Here is a 17,616-nt window from a genome sequence, read left to right on the forward strand (position 1 = left end):
AAAGAAAAGAAAAGAAAAGAAAAGAAAAGAAAAGAAAAGAAAAGAAAAGAAAAGAAAAGAAGTACTTGGATAGACAGTGTGGAGCTCAGGAGAGAGCAAACTGGGAATTTGGATGGCAAACAAAGCCAGGGTGTAGAAGTGATAGCCCAGGACAAGTACACACAGAGAGAGCAAAGCAACAGAAATCTAAAGAATGTCAGATATTGGGGAAAGCCCAGAGGATGTGACCAGGCAGGATGAGACCATAAGGAAGGGTGAAAAGCAGCTCAAAGGAAATAGGGCAGTGCAGGAAGCAGAAGAAAACTGACAAACACACACAGACACACAAGACAGCCTCTAATTAATATCCTTAGAGATGTACAAGATGGTATTGCCTCCGTGAAACAAGAACAGAGGCTATAAAAAAAGAACAGTCAGAGAACAAGAGCTTCTGGATAGCAGAAATAAAATTGCAGTGGAAGGGTTGAAGAATAAAGTCAAGGAAATTTCCCAGATGATAAAAGGAAAGGACACAGAGATAGGAAAGAAGAGAGAGAAAGTTAAGAAAATCAGAACAGGGCTGGGCATGGTGGCTCACACCTGTAATCCCAGCACTTTGGGAGGCCAAAGTGGGAGGATCACTTGAGCCCAGGAGTTTAAGGCCAGCCTGGGCAACACAGCAAGACCCTGTTTCTACAGAAAAATGTTTTAAATAAGCTAGGTGTGGTGGCATGCGCCTGTGATCTCAGCTACTTGGGAGGCTGAGGCCGAGTAGCCTACTTGGGAGGATCACTGGAGCCTAGGAGTTCAAGGCTGCAGCGAGCTACGATGGCACCACTGCACTCCAGCCTGTCCCTAAAAAAATTAAATAATAAAAACAAATGCCTGACTCACTGGAGAAGGCACTGTCTCGGAGGCCACGGGTGCTGAGTGCAGGAGCTGATGGGGCGGCAGTGCTAGCGGCCGGAGTGCTGTCGGGAAGCACCACCCTGAAAGGAAGTGAAAAGGGCCGGTGAGCGAGGGGGGATGCACAGCCTTAGCCCTAACCTCCCACCTCCCACCTAAGCACTCACAGGTAGCCCGGATTGTGATAGTCGTCCTCATCCTCATCCTCATCCGCATCCTCACAGGCTGGTTCTGGGGGTAATGACACAGGGGTCAGCCTAGCCCAGGATGGGCCCCAGCCTCCCCACTCAACCCGGGCACCTCGGATCCCAGACGCACCCTCGTTCTCGTAGCTCGCCACACTGTTGGCTTCAAAGAGAGGGCGAGAGGGAGACTGAGTCAGCTTAGGCCAGGCCTATCTTCTGCCCAGCCCCAGTCTCCTGAGTGCTTCCCCACACTTACCACCTTCGGAATCCCGCCTGGAAGATGGCATCCGGTGGGAGCCCCCAAGGGGCTGTGGTGATCTTCTGGGAGTCAAAGGTGAGGGGTCATGCCTGAGGTGGGACTCAGGGGGCAACAGCAGTTGCAAAAGGGAAAGAGGCCCCCAATCCAAAAAAGTGAGGGGGTGGAGAGTAGAGTTTGGAAGGATAAGGGCTGAGCAGCTACTCACGGGATGGGGAGCAGGTCTGGCTGGTTCAGGGGTGGGTAGGAGGTGACAGGCGGGTAGGCAGGTGGCCAGGGGGCGACTGTGTCTGAGGACACAGAACCAAGTTGAAAGAAGGACTCCAGACATCGTCAAGGCCTCAAAGAACAGACTAAGCCCCTGAAACCCCCGCACCCTGGACAGGCCTGGGGGAGCCATCTCCCCTCCTCCCAGCTCAGGTCAAGGCCATGTGGGCAGCCCCAGGGCGGTGGGGGAAGGCTGAAGGTTCACGCTCACTCCCACACCAGAGAACCCTCTCCCTGGAACCTGAGGTAGGGTATCCTCCTTGTACTCACGAGGCCGTTTGATCTGGATGCCCCTTGGATACAAACTGGTAAAGGAGACACAGCTTGGGGATGGGGCTGGGAGAAGCCCCAGCCCTGCCCCGCCATGGGGTGTGGAGGGAGACCCAGGGCGGCCAGGGTGGACTCACCTATCTGAGGATGCGCTGTCGTAGGAGCCTGGGAAAGACAGGGCTGGTGAGGCAGGAACAGGGGGTGCTTAGGGCAGAAGGTGCTGGGGTCCAGGGACTCTCAGACATGCTGGGATCAGGACGGAGGCAGGGACAGAGCCAGGACAGACACAGGGGCTGGGTGTGGATGAGGATCCCGTCGGTGTGCCTGGGCCCCAGGAACCCCCACCAGTTTCCCACTCACCTGGCAATCTGTGGCAGTGCACACACAGTGCCATCAACACGGCCAGGATGGGCAGCAGCAGGAGCCCCAGCACGCAGGGGACAAGGATGGCCTCCTCCATCTGCAGGGGAGCTCGGAGCAGGCCAGCTGTACCCCCAGGCCCCTCAAGGGCAGAGCCAAGGCCAGACAAAGACGGGGTGAGGACCGGGTGAGGACCAGGCCCAGCAGGGGGCAGGGGGAAGGTAGGCACCAGGTGATGGGGGAGCCCAGGAGGAGGTGGCTGTGCCCTCCCCGGGGCTCCCGGGATGGGTCCCCTCTTTTACTGGGCTGAGTGGGCGTCCAGCTGGCTGTGGAAAGTCCCTGCTCCCAGGGTGGTCAGACCAGGGCCTGGGCTGAAGTCGGGGGATCCAGCCACCCCTGCGTCCCAGCCCTACCTGCCCCTCATCGGCGCCCGCCTCTCCCTGTGCCCGCCCTCCCACCCGCCTGCGGCAGGAAGCTGTGGTGAGCGCCGGGCGAGGGCAGGAAATCATCGAGCTCTCAGCCGGCTGCACCCGCCCCCTTCCCACCCCACCCCACCAGTGGGGAGGGGGCAGGAGGAGGCCCGGGAGCCACCCCAGGCACTCACCAAGGGTCTGCTGGCCCCCCTGGATGGGGACAGCCACCTGCCAGCTGGCAGTCATGGCCTTTACATCCAGGACCCAGGGAGGCAGCAAGCATGGAGGCCCTGACAGCGGGAATTCTGGGGTACAAAGGGCAGCGCCCACCCCCACCTCAGCCAGGCCTGCGGGGCAAGGGACAGGCTCCAGAGAAGCAGGGGCGTGACTCACAGTCACACTGAGCCAGCTCACTGGGAGGAGAGCAGTCGCCCATCTCAGTCACCCAGCCTAGAAGGGCAGAGACTCACCCAGAGCCCCAAGGAATGACCCACAGTCTTCGGGAGCCCTGGGGTGAAGACGGGGTGCAAGATCAGAGGCCACCCAGAGAAAGACTAGAGCAGGCACCTGGGGTCTGGCTACAAATTTTATTCCGTTACAAATAGCACCGAGCCCCTGGGGCTGCCCCTGTGGAGGGGGATCCCCCTTCTGGACCCCCACCTCCTCCCTTGAGCTGCCCATGTAGTGTCTGGGAGCTGGGACACGGCCCAGGGTCCCTCTGGAAGCTGGGCCAGGACAAGAGGTTAGGCCCAGGCCCTTCGTGGGGTGGGCCCAGGGCCAGCCGCGGCAGAGGTGCAGGCAGGTGAGCGGCGGCCTCTCAGATGAGCACGCTGGCCACGGGCACGCGGGTGGAGCGGCCCCGCTGGGGCACCACAATCTGGTCGTCTGTGGGCCCTGCTTCGTGCAGCAGGCCTGCGGGGGGAGGGTCAGAGCCAGGGTGAGCTGGATGGACAGACAGACAAAGCCAGAGAAGGGCAAACAGGCAGCGGGAAATGGATGGGGCAGTCACAGAGCCACCCGAGGGGTGGATGCAGACTGGAGGCCAAACAAGGCGAGAGCTGTGCACTTAGCTACCAGGTGCACAGGAGTGGGCAGACAGATGGACGGACAGACAGGCAGATCAAGAAGCTGGCCCGGGCACAGCTCCTAACTGACCCTGCACGTGCAGCTGCGCCCGCCGGCGGTCGCCCTCAATGAAGATGGCGGTGCCCAGGAAGGCTGCGCCACCCAGTGCCCCGACAAACGCGCAGAGCATGAGCGAGAACTGCAGAGCCCGGAACTCGGACAAGAAGGAGGGGGGCCAGTTCCGGCGCAGGCGGTCAGAGATCTGCAAGGAGAGGAGACAGGAAAGCCTGGGAAGTCAGCCTCACAGATGAGCCAGGGAGGGCGCGCCCCTGAGCTCCAGGGAGAAAACAAGTGGAGCCCAGGAAAGGGAAGGAGGTTTGAGCCAGACGCAGTGGCTCATGCCTATCATCCAGCTACTCCGGAGGCTGAGGAAGGAGGATCGCTTGAGCAAAGGAGGTCAAGGCTGCAGTGAGCCGTGATCGTGCCACTACACTGCAGCCTGGGCAACAGAGTGAGGTCTTGTCTCAGGAAAAAAAGAAAAAAGAAAGGAGGAGTTTGGACCACCAGGGTGAGGTCCCTGGCCTTACTGGTAGAAATATTCAAAGACAAAATCTTTCTCCTCCAGTTGACAATGGAAGGTGAGAAGTGCCCAGCGCACAGGACACAGACACTTCACTAGGGCCAGGCTGTCTGATCCAGCCCAGGCTCAGGCCACCAGCCAGGTCTGGAAATGTAAGTTCCCCTACCCTGTGCCAGCCAAGGAACAATGCTCACCAGGCCAATGAGGTAGGGGCTCCCAGCGTCGCCCAGCAGGTGGGACAGCACGATCTGGAAGGCCTCGGCGGTGGAGCGTCGGGTAGGGATCACCACGTACTGTGGAGGAGTTGGTGGAGCTCAGTGGGTGCTCTGGGCTCCAGGGGGCAGGAGGAAGGGGGCCAGGAGACCACCAAGGGTCCGCCTAGGCCGGGATCAGAGGTGTGCCTGGGGTTGAGGTCACAGGGCAGGCCAGGGGTCTGCCACAGGTGTTATTTTTTGTAGAAGGTAGGTTGAGGCTGGGCTTTGAGGGGTAAAGGCAACACTCCTGACCCCAACCCTGCTCTCATCAGCCTCTGGGCTGACACTGGAGCTGCCCAGCGACTCACCAGCAGAATGTCGGCCACAATGGCCCAGTTCATGGACAAGAGGGTCTCTCCAACGAAGATGAAAATCTGTGGAGAGAGGGTGGGGGGGTCATGGCAGTAAGGGCAAACACATGGAAAGTTGACCATGTCCCAGCTCATCTATTAACTAATTTAATCCTCACAACACCCCAGTGAGACAGGTGCTACTGATATTCCCATTTTATACATGATGAAACTGAGCACAGAGAGGTTAAGTTACTTGTCCAATGTCACACAGCTGGGAAGGCCAGAGCTGTGATTCAAAACCAGGCATTCCACCTCGAGTGGCCATTACACTGACTGCTCCTCCACCCTGGACCCACGCCATCCCCCTTGACACCTGCTGGCTACTCACATAAGTGGCCACGATGCTACCACGGGCGCAGGCAAGGGACAGGAAGAGGAAGGGTGCAGAGCCCAGGAGGCCAGCGGCACAGACCAGGGGATCAGCCCGAGGATTGGAGTGGCGGAGCCGGCGGCTGATCTCCACGCCCAAGCCCACGCCCAGGACTCCGGTCAGGCAGGTGATGAGCCCAAAGATGAGACTGAGGGTGAGGGAAGGGAATGGGGGTATGTCTGTCTGCCTGCCAAGCCCCCTACGCTGTCCATCCTAGCCACCCTCACAACCAAGGTCCCTACAGACACATGGTTCGCACAGCCCTAAGTGGCAGACATCATCCCATCACTTATTTCCCAGACCAGGAAATGGGAGATTCCAGGAGAGCAGGCAGCTTGTGAAGTCAGGAGTCAAACTCCCTGCCTGGGTCTGAGCCACAGATGCTCTTCACTCCAGCCCTGCCACCCGCAGGCCCCCCCGGCATAGCCCCATCTGGGCACCTGTCAGAGGAAGAGCAGGAGTCTCCGGGAAGGCAGGGTGGGGTCTCCCCAAGGACCACGCGGGAACGCAGCAGGAATGCCGGAGCCCACAGAGCCAGGGAGCCCGTGACAAAGGCCACAGCAGTGAAGCCCAGGGAAGACAGGACGAAACTAGGACTGCAGATAGTTGGGAGGGAGAGAGTAAGACCCCACGGAGGTGTCGAGGGCGGAGGGGACCTCTCTTCTCCCTTCCTGGCTTATTTTAGTAAGGTCACACCACCATGTGCAGAGGCGGTTCTGGCTCCCAGGATCTGGGCCTGTAATTCAAGCAGCTGCCACAAGGGGGCAGTAGCGACCGAATTCCTGGCCTTGGGGTGTGGCCAGGAACAGGAACATTCCCACTTAAACTTCAAACTAGACGCCAGGGGGGCCTCAGATGGTGGTCTAGGGTGGGAATAAACTCACTTTCTTGCCAGAGCCCTCAGATCTGCCCACCACGAGGTGGGGTTCAGGGGTGGCAAATCTGAGTGGCGCTCCACAGCTCCCCTTGGCGGCTCCCGCACTACCAGGAACAGCAGCAGAACGGCCACCACTCCTAGACCCGGTGTCACCTGGGAGACAGAGGGCTTCAGGATAGGCACAGGCAGAGACACACTTAAGCCCTGGGCTGGGGGAGAGTGTGGGGTGCAATAACTCCAGCCTGAGACCTAAAATACCCAGTTAAGTACCTGCTCCAAGAAGCCAAACCTGCAATTTGGGGGAAGGGGGCTGCCACTAGAGTCCACCCTGTTTTTGCAAGCCTAGCTTTGCATCCTTTTTGGTAATTTTCTTGTGGGAAACCACTACCCCTACTTCTCTCAATCCACTTGGTTTAAATAGGTTCCCAGGCTTGGCCAACAAGAAGACTGTTAACCACCCCAGCCTCGGTGACAGATTCCGCAGAGGGCACGTGACACATGTTCATCTAGTCAGACACTATCCTGGAAACATGGCCCCAGGGTCCAAGGTGCCAATGTTGCTAAATGGAAAGATAATCATCTGGAGCTCTCACATCCTTAAGAATGATGTTAACACAGAGGAAAGTAAAGCTCAGAAGAGAAGGGCAGAGTAGGAGCCCTGGATCCAGCTTTACCTGACTGAAACTCACCTGGGACTTTCAGGAAAAAAGTCAAGACAGCCCCTTTAGGGGTCTTACAGTTTTACAATGGCCTTCCGTCACCTGCACACAAGAATTCTGTCTAGCACATGGCTTCCAGGTAAGGGCAGCCAGCCTCCTGCAGGCTCAGCAGAATGAGTGCTGCCTCAAAAAAGGGGTGTTTGGAGCCAGGCGCATGGCTCACACCCATAAGCCCAGCACTTTAGGAGGCCGAAGCAAGAGGATTGCTTGAGGCCAGGAGTTCAAGACCAACCTTGAACTGGGCAACATACAAAGACTCCGTCTCTATAACAAAAAAAAATGTGCGTGTGTGTGTGTGTGTGTGTGTGTGCAATGACATGATCTCTGCTCACTACAACCTCTGCCTCCCGGGTTGAAGTGATTCTCCTGCCTCAGCCTCCCGAGTAGCTGGGATTACAGGCATGCATCACCATGCCCGGCTAAATTATGCATTTTTAGTAGAGACAGGGTTTCGCCATGTTGGTCAAGCTGGCCTCAAACTCCTCATCTCAGGTGATCCACCCACCTCAGCCTCCCAAAGTGCTGGGATTACAGGCGCAAGCCACTACACCTGGCAAAATTTTTTTTTTTGAGATGGAGTCGATGGCCGGGCGCGGTGGCTCAAGCCTGTAATCCCAGCACTTTGGGAGGCCGAGACAGGCGGATCACGAGGTCAGGAGATCGAGACCATCCTGGCTAACACAGTGAAACCCCGTCTCTACTAAAAAATACAAAAAACTAGCCGGGCGAGGTGGCAGGCGCCTGTAGTCCCAGCTACTCCGGAGGCTGAGGCAGGAGAATGGCGTAAACCCCAGGAGGTGGAGCTTGCAGTGAGCTGAGATCCGGCCACTGCACTCCAGCCTGGGCGACAGAGCAAGACTCCGTCTCAAAAAAAAAAAAAAAAAAAAAAAAAAGAAATGGAGTCTCGCACTGTCGCCCAGGCTAGAGTGCAGTGGCGCAATCTCAGCTCGCTGCAACCTCCGCCTCCTGGGTTCAAGTGATTCTACTGCCTCAGCCCCCCGAGTAGCTGGGATTACAGGCATGCACTACCACACCCAGCTAATTTTTGTATTTTTAGTAGAGACAAGAGTTTCACCATGTTGGCTAGGCTGGTCTTGAATTCCTGACCTCAAGTGATCCACCTGCCTCAGCCTCCCAAAGTGCTGGGATACAGGTGTTAGTCACCACACCCAGCCTACAAAAAGAAAGTTTTTTTAATTAGCCAGGCATGGTGGCAGGCACCTATAGTCCCAGCTACTTGGGAGGCTGAAGTGGGAGGATCACTTGAGCTCAGGAGTTCCAGGCTGCAGTGAGCTATGATTGCACCACTGCACTGCAGCCTGGATGACACAACAAGACCCTGTCTCTTAAAAGAAAAATGGACAGTGGGAAGGGGTCCGAAGGTAGGAAACGGGGATCAGTGAGAATGTCACTAACCTACCCCCAGGCCAAGACCAGACTCACCCTCAGAGCCCAGTGCCAGTCCCCAGCCATATCCTTCACTTTGGAGCCTGCAATGTAGCCCAGACCACTATGGGAGGGAGAGAGAGGAAAAAGGGGGGACAGCCAGTCAGTCCAGTCCCCCACGCCAGGCCCTTCTGCCTTCCCCCAGGCCCCAGGCCTGCTCACCTGCCCACCGGAATGGCAAAGTAGAAGATGCTGAGCATCCGGCTCCGCTGGTCGGCCACAAAGAGGTCGGCAATGAGAGTGGGCGCAATGGTGGAATAACTGGCCTCCCCGACCCCCACCAGGCCCCGGGTCAGGAGGAGCAGCCAGAAATGCTGGGGAGAGAGACCGGGGAGAGGTGGCACCCCAGCCTGCAGCCAGCCTCCGGGCTACCTCACCAGCCCGCTCCCAAGAGGCAGCAGGGATGGCGGGAGATGCCTGGGTTTTAGAATCACACAGACCTGAGCTTGCATCCTGGCTCCACCACTTACTAGCTGCGATTTGGGGAAAATAACTTAACCTCTCTGAGCCTCAGTTTCCTCATCTGCAAAAGGAGGATAACAACAACTTTTCACAGAGCTATTGCAAGGACTAGACAATAAAAGGTCTAAATAAGACAACCCCTGCTTGCCTGGTAGGGGAAAGTTTTTTAATTTTTTTTAAACGAATAATGACCTTAGATGGGAGTTTATGTGTCTACCAAAGACACCTGAAGCTAAGGACGGGTCCAGTCACCCAAGGAAAGTACGTAGGTTCTGGGGCTGAGGATAGAGTTCCGGGATGGAGTGAGAACAGGCAGAGGAGACTTCAAAGGAACAAAGAAGCAACAGCCAGGGAGGCAGGAGGAAAACCAGAAAACTGTAGCATCGCAAAGGTAGGAGAAGTTTCAGGAAGGAAGAATGGGTCAATAGCGCCAGAAGCTCTCAGGAGACCTAGCACGAACAGGACCAGGAAGTTGGAGCTGTGTTTAGCAACCAGGAGGCCACTGTTGACTTTGGCAAGAGCAGGGTCCATGGAGTGGTGGGAGGAGAAGTTAGTGGCAGCGCTCGAGGGGTGAGCAGGCGTGAGGAAGTGCAGGCAGAGTGACGGCATCTCTCTGGCCGCTCTTTCACCCACACTGGCGCCATGCTCTTAGGGCCCTTCAGGAAGTCTGATCAGGAAGGAGAGGAGGGAAAGAGGGCAGGCCAGGTAGGGTTTGGAGTGTTTAGGTATGGAGTAGAAGGAGTCAGTGGTCAAGGGAAGAGGGGATGATGGACAGAGAACGCTCTGGAAGAAAAGGGGAGAGGATGGGGTGGGGCAGGTTAACTCAGGCAAGGAAGGGTATAAAATGGCATGGACCAGGGAAACTGCAGGAGTCCCTGAGGCCCAGTCTGCCATGGCTCCAAGGAGCAGCAGCAGAGACTGACAGGGAGTGGGTGTGGGCAGAAGCGGGAGCCAGCTCGGGGCCTCACCTCTCCAGGGATGAAGGATGACCCCAGTGTCACCAGGGACCAGAAGGCAATGCCCCCGCACATGAGATACTTCCGATTGTACCTGTCACCCAGGTAGCCAAACACAGGTGCCAACACCATGTAACTGGAGATGAACACTAGGGGGAAGAAGAGAGTCACAGCTCAGTCCAGGTACCCCTACCTCCCACTCCCACCCCAGCTGGAACCACTAAAGCACAAGAGATGCCCACCTTCTCCTCACGGAATTCACAACACCCCCACATCCCAGCCTGAAGCCCATCAGAGCTTCCTGCCAGGCGGACACTCCAGCTCCATCCTGAACACCTTTCCAAATTTCCCATTGTACAATAGATGGTCCCACTACTTGTCAGTTCCTCCCACCTAGCCAAGACAAGCTCCAAACTCCATATATACCGTGGCTCACAATGCCCCCGTCCGATCTAGCCCCTCCTACCTCTCCAAACTCATGGTCAGCCTTTTTCCCTTCCTCTCTCTGCATCCCAATGGCCCAATTGTCAAGGTCAATACCACTAGGGGTTTGCGCACCTGCTGTCTCCTCTATCAAGGACATTCTCTCCTCTCCCCTGAAACTTCACAAAGTATAGTTCCTTCAGGTTCCAGCTCAGACACTTGCCCAGGGCCAAGGGTCAAGCATGCCCAGGTGAGCATACATCCAGTCCCTGACTCTCACATTTACTGTTTTCTCTTGTTTTTTTAGACAAAGTCTCGCTCTGTTGCCAAGCTGGAGTGCTGTGGCGTGATCTTGGCTCACTGCAACCTCCACCTCCTGGGTTCAAGTAATTCTCCTGCCTCAGCCTCCCAAGCAGCTGGGACTACAGGGGCATGCCACCAGGCCCAGCTAATTTTTGTATTTTTAGTAGAGATGATGTTTCACCATGTTGGTCAGGATGGTCTCAGTCTCCTGATCTCATGATCCGCCAGCCTCAGCCTCCCAAAGTGCTGGGATTACAGGCATGAGCCACAGTGCCTGGACTATTTTCTGTTACATAACACCTATCCCTATGGGAAAACTGTCCCACTTTAGTTTAGGGTTTTACTGACTATTGCTCCCTCATGCATAGCATACCATCAGCTCCCAAGGCAAGGTCCTTGCCTGTATTGGCCATGACTGTGCTTCTTTCACTCACTTAACCCACAGCCTAGTACAAAATAGGTGCTCAATAAGCATGTGCTGAATTAAAAAGTGAATAAATGCGACTGCCTAGAAAGAGCTGCTGCTCTAACTTAACACCTCTTCAGAGATTTGAAGACCTTGCCCTATGATCCCATTCTCATTGCTCCAGACTTCGCCTCAAATACCTCCAGTTCCTCATTGGCCTGGAGTAAAGAAAAGAACACTGCAAGACCTGGTTTCAAATTCCTGTTCCGCCTCCAACTGGTGGTGTGACTCTGGGCAAGTCTTAACTCTTCTCCAAGCCTCAGTTTCTTTATAAGCTGTAGATATCACTACCTACTTCCTCTATAAAATAGGAACAATAACACCTATTTTTGGCTGATGGAAGGATTAAAAGACAAGGAGCGTAAAAGTTCTTAGCAAAGTCCTACAGATGTAATCATCACTTCCTCCAGGCCTGGCACACAATGAGTACTCAGAAATGGTTGAGAAATGAATGAAGGAAGGAAGGAAGAAAAAGAGGGCTTGACTCTAGCTTTGCCTCTCCCACAAGCCCCAGAGTTGTGAACAAGTAAAACGCACCTCTCCCCATTCCAGACACCCTCTCCTGCCTTTTTATTTATTTATGAGATGGAGTCTCGCTCTGTCATCCAGGCTGGAGTGCAGTGGTGCGATCTAGGCTCACTGCAACCTCTGCCTCCTGAGTTCAAGTAATTCTCTTGCCTCAGCCTCCCAAGTAGCTGGGATTACAGGCGCCTGCCACCAAGCCTGGCTAATTTTTGTATTTTTAGTAGAGATGGGGTTTCATCATGTTGGCCAGGCTGGTCTTGAACTCCTAACTTCAAGTGATCCACTCATCTTGGCCTCCCAAAGTGCTGGGACTACAGGCGTGAGTCACCGCACCCTACCCTCCTGCCATTATTTACTGGGTGTCTACCATCTGCCAAACACTGCACTAGGCTCTTCACAGGCAATCTTTCAGTTAATCTTCACATCAGTCCTAAAAGATGATTTGTGTTATTACTCATTCCATTTTATAGACAAGGAAAATGAGGCTTAGAGAGGTTGAGTGCCTTGCCTACCATCACACAAGAAGTGGAAGAGCTGAGATTAAACCCAGGTCTGTCTTCACCTGGGTAAAGTTATACTTAGTTATACTAAACTGACTCCCTCTTTAAATGTAGTGCCCCGGCTGACCCCTGAGCAACATCAGGGCCATCACCTCCCCTCACTGGCCACAAAACCTCCATTAATGAGCCCCCAGGCAGGAAAGCATGTGGTCCCAGTTGGGACAGAACAGAAAGAGGAGCGGCTGTGTGACCAGGAGGTGTCCCCACTCACCGGTCTGGATAAGCCCAGAGCTACTGTCCCCGATGTTGAAGAACTGCTCGATATCGGGAAGGACGCCTGAGAAGGAAAAAATTCAGGATGGTCCGGCAAAGCAGCGCCACCCTCGGGACCCTGACTCCCCTCTCCTAGACTACCTTCCTCCCAGAAGAGAGTCCCTACCAGCCACAGTGAAGCGGTCCATGTAGTTCAGGAGATTGATGTAGCACAGCACCGCCACTATGAGAGCCGAATGGCCGGGAGACAGGCCGGTGATGCGCTGCAGCCCCTCCTGGTCCGGGACCTCGGGCTCCTCGGACTTCGGGTTCCCCACGGACCCTGGCAACCCCGGGTTGCCAGGCACTGGCCCGTCGTCCGGGTCATCCGCCTGGCTGAGGAAGGGCGCGGTGTCGGACCCGGCCATGGTTCCGGGGGGCCGCGCCCGCCCGCGCTCCGGTCCCACCGACGATCCCACCTGCGAGGGGAGGAGGCTGGAGAAAGGAGGAAGACTGACCCCAGGCGAGGGAAGTGCGCCCAGAGACGGGGAGCTTGCCCCGAAGCACAGAGCACGACTGAGAAGGGACCCGGGCCCTGTCACGCCTCCCCGTCTCAGTAGACACACAGCGCGGAGGGGACGTGCGGAATACACGTGATGTTGGGGACAGGAGCGGGCTGAAGAGGGCACGATCCTGCGCTGAGGCCACCCCTCACCCGGGATAGCAGCCCGCTGCACTTGCTGTCGCTCAGCCCCGGCGCTGCACCACGGCAGCCGCCATGTTGCTCAAAGCCGGTCATGTGACCCGGGAGCCGGGGTAGAGGGGTCCCCACAGGCAAGCGCTCGACACGTGACCTGCCATCTGACTACGGAAGCTTCTTGGGCGTTCTGCCCGGGCTCACACGTCCTGTGACGGCCGACCGGTCGCCGGAGTAACCAGGAGTCTTCCCAGATCCAGCGGTCCCTGGAGCGTCAAAAAGGGCGTGTCGGTGACTTGGTGGAGTCGCCTGCCCTTCCGAATTCCAGCTGTCTTATCTGGAACCCCCACGTGGCAGACTCTTTCTTCATCAAACGGGATAATGAGGTCTCAAAGGTTTTGGAAGCAGTAGATATCTCTAAAAGCCAAGGAGCAGCCCGAGTTTCTCGGGAACCATCCTCTCTTCCTCCCAGGGTCTGGTTGGAGGCTTTTTACGCTCAGTAAAGGATGGATGGATGGATGGATGGATGAAGCTTGAGCAGCGCGATGGATGGAGGGATGGAGGGACGGACGGAGCTGAGCAGCGCCCCGCCCTTTGTTGAGATTCTCCAACCCTGCTAGCCTTGTAAACTCCTGAGCCTTCACCGTGGACACTTAAATACCTATTAAAGGAAGCGTCTCCACCCGCCCCTCCTGGAGCATGTTTTTCCTCACTCCAGTCGGGATTGCAGCCCTTCAGCGGAGCCTCCGGTGGGCTTTTGTAGGGCAGGCAGGGACTCCGAGCCTAAGGAGACTCCCGCTACATGACTGGGGTCAAAGGGATAACTTGGAGTGATTCTTTAGTGGCACCCTATAATCTCCAAGGTACATCTAATAAACAGGCACTCTAAGTAAAATTAGTATATATAGTTCTGTGCAAATACAGCTTGAAGACCCAGCTTTCAACCAGCCCTTGAAGCCCCTCTACTGAAATTCTGGAATCTCGTGGGGAGAGCATCCCCCCCACCCCAAAACGCCTTATTAGAAATTATTTCGGGTCCGAATACCCATAATCGGCTTTGCCCCCCAAATTAGGTGCCTCGTGTTTCAGAACCTTAAGCTTGGTTTCCCCTGGCGGACAGGAACTTCAGGTTGCAGCCATTTAATTCCCTCAACAAAATACTATTGAACATCTATATGCCTGGCATTTTACCAGGTTTCAGGGAAAGGCAGACTTACTCGCTTCCCTCGTGGAGCTTATCTAGAGAGTGATACACATTGTAAATTGCACCTGTGAAGTGAAAGGGCAAGCCACAGGTTGAATGAAAATATTTACAAAGCATCTATCTGCCAAAGGACTTGTATCCACGTAAAGAACTTTTTTTTTTTTTTTTTTTTGAGACAGAGGCTTGCTCTGTCACCCAGGCTGGAGTTGGAGTGCAGTGGCAGGATCTCGGCTCACTGCAACCTCCACCTCCCGGGTCCAAGCGATTCTTGTGCCTCAGCCTCCCAAGTAGCTGGGATAACAGGCACACGCCACCACGCTCGGCTAATTTTTTGTATTTTTGGTAGAGATGGGGTTTCACCAGGTTGGCCAGGCTGATCTTGAACTCCTCACCTCAAGTGATCTGCCTGCCTTAGCCTCCCACCATGCTGGGATTACAGGGGTGAGCCACCTTGCCCAGTGTCATTTTAATTTTTATGTTTGTAGAGATGAGTTCTCGCTCTGTTGTCCAGGCTAGTCTGAAACTCCTGAACTCAAGCAATCCTCCTGCCTCATCCTCCCAAAATACTAGGACTACAGGTGTGAACCACTGCACCCGGCTCTTTTGTCCATTTTAAAAATTGTGTTTTTGGCCAGGCACAGTGGCCCATGCCTGTAATCCTAGCAGTTTGGGAAGCTGAGGTGGGAGGATCACTTCAGCCCAGGAGTTCAAGATCAGCCTGGGCAACAAAGCGAGACTCATCTCTACAAAAAACTAAACAAATAAAAATTAAATATACATTTTCCATATGACCCAGCAATTCCACTCCTAGGTAACTATCAATGAGAAATGAAAACGTGTCCAAACAAAAACCTGTATATGAATATTCATAAATGCATTATTCATAATAGCCCCAAAACGAAAAGAATCCACATGTCCATCAATGGGGCATAATCTGTTCATACAATGGGAATAGCTTAGCAATGAAAAGGAATGAACTGTCAGAGACATTCGGACCAGAGTGACTCCATCTTGAGTGAGGGTTAGGAAAATAAGGCTGGGACTTGCTGGACTGAATTCCAGAAAGTAAGGCATTCCTAGACTCGAGATGTTTATGGTTAAGGAAACAAATTAATAATGTTTACTAAGCCAGGGGCAGTGGCTCATGCCTGTAATCCCAACACTTTGGAAGGCTGAGGCAGGTGGATCACAAGGTCAGGAGTTCCAGACCAGCCTGGTCAAGATGGTGAAACCCCATCTCTACTAAAAATACAAAAAAAAAAAAATTAGCCGGACATGGTGGTGGGTGCCTGTAATCCCAGCTACTTGGGAGGCTGAGGCAGAGAATTGTTTGAACCCAGGAGGGTTCATGAGCCGAGATCATGCCACTGCACTCCAGCCTGGGCAACCGTGTGAGACTCAAAAAAAAAAAAAAAATTAGCCAAGCATGGTGGCACACACCTATAATCCCAACTACTCAGGAGGCTGAGGCAGAAGAATCACTTGAACCTGGGAGGCGGAGGTTGCAGTGAGCTGAGAGAGCACCACTGCACTCCAGCCCAGGCAACAAGAGCAAAGTTCCATCTCAAATAATAATAAGATAATAATGTTTACTAAACAGACCCAGACTTGGGAGTGTCCAGATATCCCAATATATGGAGAACAAAGGCATTCCTAATTTTGCTTTTAAGAATATTGATTCTTGCTAAATATAGTAATTAAAATTAGCCGGGCGCAGTGGCTCATGCCTGTAATCCCAGCACTTTGGGAGGTCAAGGCAGGCAGATCACGAGGTCAGGAATTCAAGACCAGCCTGGCCAACATGGTGAAACTCCCGTCTCTACTAAAAATACAAAAATTAGTTGGGCATGGTGTTCCCGTAATCCCAGCTACTTGGGAGGCTGAGGCAGGAGAATTGCTTGAATCGGGACCCAGGAGGCGGAGGTTGCAGTGAGCCGAGATTGCGCCACTGCATTCCAGTCTGGTCAACAGAGCAAGACTCCATCACAAAAAAAAAAAAAAAAAAAAAAATCATTTTATCACAAACCCTTGTAGCAGAGCACATCTCCCCATACGTATGAGTCTTGTACATAAGGTGGACGCCTTCCTTCCTCTTACTTCCAGGAATGTCCTACTCTGTCTATGGAGTAGCTGTACTTTCATTAGTTTACTTTTTTTTTTTTTTTTTTGAGATGGAGTCTCACTCTGTAGCCCAGGCTGCAGTGCAATGGCATGATCTCAGCTCACTGTAACCTCTGCCTCCCAGGTTCAAGTGAGTCTCCTGCCTCAGCCTCCCAAGTAGCTGGCATTATAGGCCCCCACCACCGCGCCCAGCTAATTTTTGTATTTTTAGTAAAGACGGGGTTTCGCCATGTTGGCCAGGCTGGTCTTGAATTCCTGACCTTAGGTGATAAGCCCACCTCGGCCTCCCAAAGTGGTAGGATTACAGGCGTTAGCCACTGCGCCTGGCCCAGTTTACTTTCTTAATAAACTTGCTTTTACTTCACACTGCGGACTAGCCCTGAATTCCTTCTTGTGCAAGATCCAAGAACCTTCACTTGGGGTCTGGATTGGGACCCCATCCTGTAACAGAACTACTGATACAAACTCAGAAACATTGTGTTAAGTGAAAGAAGCCAGACACAAAACACTGCATACTGTGTTATTCATTTATATGAACATCCAGAGAAGGCAAAAGTAAGGTGATAGAAAGCAGATTAGTGGTTGCCTGGGGTCATGGGCAAGAAAAGGAAACTTTTGCACAACCGTGTACATCTACCAAAACTCACTGGAGACCAGGCATGGTGGTTCACACCTGTAATTCCAGCGCTTAGGGAGGCTGCAATGGGAAGACTGTTTGAGGTCAGGAGTTTGAGGCTGCAGTGAGCTATGATTGCACCACTGCACGCCAGCCTGGGTGACACAGCAAGACCCTGTCTCTACATAAATAATTTTTTGAAAAAATTCACTTAACTGTATGCTTAAAATGAGTCAATATTTAGGTATACTAATTAAACTACAATAGGCCAGGAGTGGTGGCTCACTTGAGTTCAGGAGTTTGAGACCAGCCTGGCCAACATGAGGAAATCCTGTCTCTACTAAAAATACAAACATTAGCCAGGCGTGGTGGTGAACACCTGTAATCCTAACTACTTGGGAGGCTGAGGCAGGAAAATCGCTTGAACCTCACTGCAGAGGTTGCAGTGAGCCAAGATTGTACCACTGCACTCCAGCCTGGACAACAGACTGAGACTCTGTCTCAAAAAAGAAAAGAAAATATCATTCTGGCTGCAGCAAGGAAGATGGCTTTGAGAGGCCAGAGGGAAAACAGCCACCCGTGAGGCAACTGGCACTAGCCTAGGCTGCAGGCAGTGGTGGGTTGGCCTAGGACAGCATCAAGAGGGGCAGAGGGAGCTGATTTGGGAGGGAGCTGGGCTGTTAAGTTGAATGGGTGATGCAGTGGTGTGGGAGATGAAGAGGGATCAAGAATGAAGCTTTTGGCTTACGGTGGCTCAAGCCTGTAATCCCAGCACTTTGGGAGGCCGAGAC

At 53.9% G+C, this 17,616-nt stretch overlaps 2 protein-coding genes across 4 annotated transcripts in view; both read right to left on the minus strand.

The window, feature by feature from the left end:
* LAT (linker for activation of T cells) overlaps nucleotides 1–2,885 on the minus strand; it is a 6,371-nt gene extending 3,486 nt beyond the window's left edge. The window contains exons 1-9 of the mRNA XM_011933465.1: nucleotides 2,828–2,885; nucleotides 2,224–2,365; nucleotides 2,001–2,028; nucleotides 1,864–1,898; nucleotides 1,535–1,616; nucleotides 1,327–1,391; nucleotides 1,204–1,233; nucleotides 1,053–1,116; nucleotides 874–968 (exon numbers count right to left, since the gene is read on the minus strand). Coding sequence (XP_011788855.1) covers nucleotides 874–968; nucleotides 1,053–1,116; nucleotides 1,204–1,233; nucleotides 1,327–1,391; nucleotides 1,535–1,616; nucleotides 1,864–1,898; nucleotides 2,001–2,028; nucleotides 2,224–2,323 — 499 coding nt within the window. The 5' untranslated portion in view covers nucleotides 2,324–2,365; nucleotides 2,828–2,885. The remainder of the gene's footprint in view (nucleotides 1–873; nucleotides 969–1,052; nucleotides 1,117–1,203; nucleotides 1,234–1,326; nucleotides 1,392–1,534; nucleotides 1,617–1,863; nucleotides 1,899–2,000; nucleotides 2,029–2,223; nucleotides 2,366–2,827) is intronic.
* A 319-nt stretch (nucleotides 2,886–3,204) lies between these two features.
* Nucleotides 3,205–13,160, minus strand: SPNS1 (spinster homolog 1 (Drosophila)). 3 transcript variants are annotated; one of them, XM_011933467.1, is made up of 13 exons: nucleotides 12,667–13,160; nucleotides 12,375–12,579; nucleotides 12,207–12,272; nucleotides 9,731–9,867; nucleotides 8,463–8,614; nucleotides 8,298–8,364; nucleotides 6,143–6,288; nucleotides 5,699–5,854; nucleotides 5,217–5,406; nucleotides 4,844–4,909; nucleotides 4,476–4,574; nucleotides 3,792–3,963; nucleotides 3,205–3,548 (listed from the first exon to the last, which is right to left on the minus strand). In XM_011933467.1, the coding sequence occupies exons 2-13, from the start codon at nucleotides 12,394–12,396 to the stop codon at nucleotides 3,454–3,456; spliced, it is 1,368 nt and encodes a 455-aa protein (XP_011788857.1). In that variant the 5' UTR covers nucleotides 12,397–12,579; nucleotides 12,667–13,160; the 3' UTR covers nucleotides 3,205–3,453. The 3 variants fall into 3 exon arrangements, with proteins under 3 accessions (XP_011788857.1, XP_011788856.1, XP_011788858.1); XM_011933466.1 differs by having other exon boundaries at nucleotides 12,375–12,666; nucleotides 12,903–12,998; XM_011933468.1 differs by lacking the exons at nucleotides 5,699–5,854; nucleotides 12,207–12,272 and having other exon boundaries at nucleotides 12,375–13,160.
* Nucleotides 13,161–17,616: the final 4,456 nt, after the last annotated feature.

Source organism: Colobus angolensis, unplaced genomic scaffold (genome assembly GCF_000951035.1).
Source record: "Colobus angolensis palliatus isolate OR3802 unplaced genomic scaffold, Cang.pa_1.0 Scaffold128, whole genome shotgun sequence".
Taxonomy (NCBI): domain Eukaryota; kingdom Metazoa; phylum Chordata; class Mammalia; order Primates; family Cercopithecidae; genus Colobus; species Colobus angolensis.

Bases quoted from the DNA above. Each gene is read 5' to 3' on its own strand.
- SPNS1 (XM_011933466.1), bottom strand. From the start codon at position 12,986: ATGACCGGCTTTGAGCAACATGGCGGCTGCCGTGGTGCAGCGCCGGGG. The intron at 6,289-8,297 runs GTGAGTCTGGTC...TCTGTCTCCCAG, and splicing joins ACTGGCACTGGGCTCTGAGG to GTGACACCGGGTCTAGGAGT. The intron at 5,407-5,698 runs GTGCCCAGATGG...CCTCACCCTCAG, and splicing joins TCCTGCTCTTCCTCTGACAG to TCTCATCTTTGGGCTCATCA.